A 4,812-nucleotide genomic window follows, 5' to 3' on the forward strand; every position below is an offset into this window, starting at 1 on the left:
TTTAGCCTTTTGATACTTTTAGCTTTTATTTAGCCTTTTGATACTTTCAGCTTTCAACTAACCTTTGGTTACTTTTAGCTTCTATTTAGCCTTTTGAACTTTTAGCTTTTATTTAGCCTTTTGATACTTTTCAAGTTTCTTTATTGTCATTCACATCCCGTGGTACATAAGGTGGAACTAAGTTGTGTACACGGGGTCCCAGTTACATCCAACAACAGCAAAAATATGAATTTATTTAGATTTATTTATTATTTTAATTTTAGCTTTTATTTAGCCTTTTGCTATTTTTACCTTTTAAACTGCTACTTTTAGTTTTTTTAGCTTTTTGCTGTTTTAAACTTTAATCTAGACTTTTGCTACTTTTGGCTTTTTGATACATTTAACTAGCCTTCAGTTATATTTAGCTTTTAGTTAGCATTTTTGTTGGTTTAAGTTTTGAGTCAGACATGATACTTTTAGCTCCTAAATATCTTTTTTTAAATATTTATCTTTTAGCCACTTCTTTGCTACTTTAGTTTTTGCCTAGGGCCTTGCTCCTTTCGGTTTGAAGTGTTGGCTTTGGTTCATTTAGCTTTTAGCTTTTTGTTCCGTTTTTACCTTCAAGTGAGAATTTTGCTTTATTGAACTTTTAGCTAGTGGTTTGCTGCTTTAGCTTTTGGCTGCAGTTTCTCTATTTTTACACCAACCAAAAATACAAACACTTGTTTTTCCATGTCTTCATGAGCCGGACTCAAAGATCTACAGGTCCAACACTTTTTCTACACATTCGGCCTTTTTCTCACAAATATTGTTCACTGTGTTGGTGAGCCCTTCTTCTCAGAGATGATCCCTCCACCTCACAGGTGTGGCACATCAAGATGCTGATTAGGCAGCATGGTCATTGCACAGGTGAGCCTTAGGCTGACCACAACAAAAGGTTTACTTTTACTGTATTGGGGCGGGGTCTAAAAACCAGTCAGTCTCTGGTGTGACCACCAACAGACCATCGTGGTCTGTTGTGGAAGTTGTTGGGTCTTATCAACTGAAACATGTCGTCATATACATCGATCCAGAGCGTCTCAAACATGCTCAATGGGCAACGTGCTGGGCGAGTATGCTGGGATGGGTGAGTGTGCTGGGATGTGTTCAGCTTCTAGGTCCACACAACATGGGGCCTATCATGTTGCAGCATGAGGAGATGGTCGTGCATGAAGGGCACACCGGACCTCAGGATGTCGCCACGTATCTTCAAAGTGCCGTCAACAAAGCGCTGCTTGATAAAACCTCTGATCCTGATTTGGGAACTGGTCTGTGTCTCAGGTTCAGGCTCAGGTGAGAACCACCAAAACCAGCTTTGACCAGCTGAGGAACGACGTGTGTCAGAAGGTGGACCTGCTGGGAGCCAGTCGCTGCAACCTCCTCTCACACGTTCTGACCACATACCAGGTGCGTCCCCAACACCTGCTGCATCCACCCGACCGGACGCAAACCCAGCTGCACGTTTGAAAACGATTAAAACATTTATCTTTGTTTCAGACGACACTTTTGCACTTCTGGGAGAAGACGTCCCACACCATGGCGGCCATATCTGAGAGCTTCAAGGGCTGTCAGAACTACGAGCTGTCCACACTGAAGGTCAGGGAGCGTTTTTACCAAGAGATCCAGCTGCTGAAGGACAGAAAGTCACGGCTTCTCTTACAGATGTTACACGACGCCACGGACAAACCGGCTGAGAAGGAGAAGAAGAAAACTAAAGAAGAAACGGGAGAAGAAAAGAGAGACGAGAGCGCCGGAGAGCAGTGAGTCCAAACATTATTCTAGTTCAAGAACAAGAGCAGAGCACGTCTGTCGACTCACAAAACGCTGTTTTCTTGTGTTTCCAGAATCATCTCATTAGGAAATGAAACCACGAACAATAAAACCAGAGAAGGTAAAAATAAACATTTACATTTCATTTAAAATCAGCCATGAAGCGCATTCAACTGAAGACAAACCACAAATATCTGATGCCAGGCTGAACGTCGGCTGAAAACATGATTTATTTTTCAGTTCTCTAATAATTATTAATAATAATTATTATACTAGTATAATTAGACAGCAAAGATTAAATACTCTGAAAATCAGAACGAGTCTGTTGATATTTGGGTTCTGAAAAAGGAGAAAGTTGTTTTAAAAAACAAAACAAGAAGTTACTTTTTCTGTGGAGGAGAAAAAAAAAACAATTTTTTCTGCTGAAGGAGCTAAAACTGAACAAAAGCAAAAAAAAAGCAGAACAGGAGCTAAAAGAAAACAAAATACAAAACCAAGGCTAAAAGCTAACATTAGCAAAACCATACTGAAAAGCTCAAAGTAGCCAAACTGTAGCCAAAAGTTAAAAGAAGCAGAATGGTAGCTAAAAGGTAAATACAGCAGAACATTAGCTAAAAGTAACAACTAGCTCAAAGCAGCAGAACGGCAGCTTAAAGCTAAATGTAGCAGGACTGTGTCTGAAAGATGAAAGTAACAAAATCGTATCACACTCAATCAGAGCAGGTGTGCTGAAACAGATTCAACGTGAACAAAGGTTTAAAATCATTTCAGAGGTATCTTTGTATTCATGTGGAAAATATTATTTAAACCAAATTTTATACTTTGAAAAGTATAAAAGTTTCAAAAACCAAGTCAGAGTCACTCCATTCTCAACTGAGCAGAACGGTTTGACATAGGAGCGATTTTAAAATCTGCATTTTGAGTAAAATACAAATAAAAAAATGTGAATAAAAATGAAAGAGTGAACGCTGACTCAGTGTTCAGTCTATGAAGAAAAACTTTTTATTCCTGGAAAACAACAAAAACACGCTCAAGTGTTTAACAGAGTCTGTTTGCAGTTTAATATCTGAACATTCAGTTCAGTTTATTTCTAAAGCTCCAAGTCACAACAGAAGTCGTCTCAGGGACTGAACAGAAACATTCATCTATAAAATAATAATTTAACTGAAACATTCATCTATAAAATAATAATTTAACAGAAACATTCATGTATAAAATAATAATTTAACATTATTTATCTGAGGAGCAGCTTTGAGTTTAACTCCATCACTGAACTCTCATCTTGAACAAGCATGAAGGCGACAGTGGAAAGAAAAACTCCCTCATGAGGAAGAAACCTTTAGCAGAACCAGGATCAGGACTAGAGGACCGTCTGCTTCGACCGGCTGGGTTTGGTAGGAATAGATACACAATGGCAGGTCAAGAATCACTTAAGATAGAAATAGTATCAAATGAAAACTATTCAATTTTAACAATTCATTTAAGGAAATGAGGTCAGTTTGTCCTCCAGTAGTCTAAGTCTATAGCAGCAGAACAAGCCAACCCTAACTATAGGATTTATCAAAAAGTCTTAATCCCAGTCTTCAAACTGGACAATGTGTCAGCCTCACGGACAGAAACTGGAAGTTGGTTCCACAAGAGAGGAGCCTGAGAACTGAAAGATCTTCCTCCCATTCTGCTGCTGGAAACTCTAGGAACCACAAGTAAACCTGCAGTCTGAGAGTGAAGTACTCTGTTAGGAAAATATGGAACAATAAGATCTGTAATATAAGATGGAGCTAGGTTGTTGAGCGCTTTGTAGGTTAGAAGTAGGATTTTGAATTCAGTTCTAGACTTGACAGGGAGCCAATGGAGAGAAGCTACAAATACTTTATTGTAAATAGTTGACTACTATAAAACATAATATAATAACTGCAGTTATTTTATGAAAAATGATTGGTTCCGTTTCTGACCACGGTCAGGGGGGGAGGAGGACAGCATGGCTCTGCTCGCTGAGATCCTGGGAGACTTGTTTGTGGACCAAGGGGACTCCTCCCAGAACTGGACCGAGGGGTCTGGACAGACGGACGCCCAGCTGAAGGAGAAGTCCTTCTTTCTGCCCTCACAGCTGCTGGACCAGAGTCTGAAGAGGTCCTCGGTCTCAGGTGGGAACTTGTCGTCTGAAGTTTCGTCGCAGATTAAGATGCAAACAGGAAAAAGTTTTCAGGATCAAAAAGGGACGAGCTAATCAGATTCATCTAAACCTGAATGTGTGCTTCAGATCAGAGCGGCGTTTTCTCACCGGCCCTCGTCGGTGCAGCAGAACCCTCACCTGGACCTGAACAGAACCCTCAAAACCCAGCACTGAAAGGTAGAACAAACTAGAACCAGCGTTCCAGTTTGAATCAAACAGCGAGTTTCATTTCTTTACTTTTATTTCAAAACAGAACCTGGAGCACCCAAAGACCTGTCCGCATGGTTCCACCTCTTCGCTGACTTGGACCCTCTTTCCAACCCGGACGCGATCGGTGAAGCCAGCAGAGAGCACGAGCTTCACACGGCGTAGTTCTTCCTCAGCATCAGGACTTCTCTTCAAACAGGACGCCCTCCATGAAAACTCACCTGAAACCGAACTCTGACCTTTAGAAACTTTATTTGTACAAAACAATTTAAACAAGACAAAATTAAATATAAATAATTTTAACAGTATAAACTGTGGGGTGGCACAGTGGCTCAGTTGGTAGAGCTGCAAGAAGGTTGCAGGTTCAAATCCCAGTCCAGGACCTTTGGGTGGAGTTTGCATGTTCTCTCCGTTCTGCATGAGTTTTATCCAGGTACTCCAGTTTCATCCCACAGACCAAAAACGTGCACGTTAGACTGGTGACTCTAAATTGTCCCTAGGTGAGAGAGTGTGTATGGTTGTCTCGATGTGTCCCTGCGGTGGTCTGGAGACCTGTCCAGGTGTCCCTGCGATGGACTGGAGACCTGTCCAGGTGTTCCTGCGATGGACTGGAGACCTGTCCAGGTGTCCCTGCGATGGACTGG

The 4,812-nt window shown here is 41.1% G+C and overlaps 1 protein-coding gene across 1 annotated transcript in view; it reads left to right on the forward strand.

The window, feature by feature from the left end:
* ica1 (islet cell autoantigen 1) overlaps positions 1-4,441 on the forward strand; it is a gene marked incomplete at its 5' end in the record, with an annotated part of 5,935 nt that extends 1,494 nt beyond the window's left edge. Inside the window, 7 exons of the mRNA XM_037676516.1 lie at positions 1,300-1,425; positions 1,516-1,614; positions 1,681-1,778; positions 1,863-1,909; positions 3,750-3,932; positions 4,049-4,138; positions 4,215-4,441. Of these exons, the coding sequence (XP_037532444.1) occupies positions 1,300-1,425; positions 1,516-1,614; positions 1,681-1,778; positions 1,863-1,909; positions 3,750-3,932; positions 4,049-4,138; positions 4,215-4,333 (762 nt within the window). The remainder of the gene's footprint in view (positions 1-1,299; positions 1,426-1,515; positions 1,615-1,680; positions 1,779-1,862; positions 1,910-3,749; positions 3,933-4,048; positions 4,139-4,214) is intronic.
* Between the last annotated feature and the right edge of the window lie 371 nt (positions 4,442-4,812).

Source organism: Nematolebias whitei, chromosome 5, assembly GCF_014905685.2.
Source record: "Nematolebias whitei isolate Nwh7 chromosome 5, NemWhi1, whole genome shotgun sequence".
NCBI classification, from domain to species: Eukaryota; Metazoa; Chordata; class Actinopteri; order Cyprinodontiformes; family Rivulidae; genus Nematolebias; species Nematolebias whitei.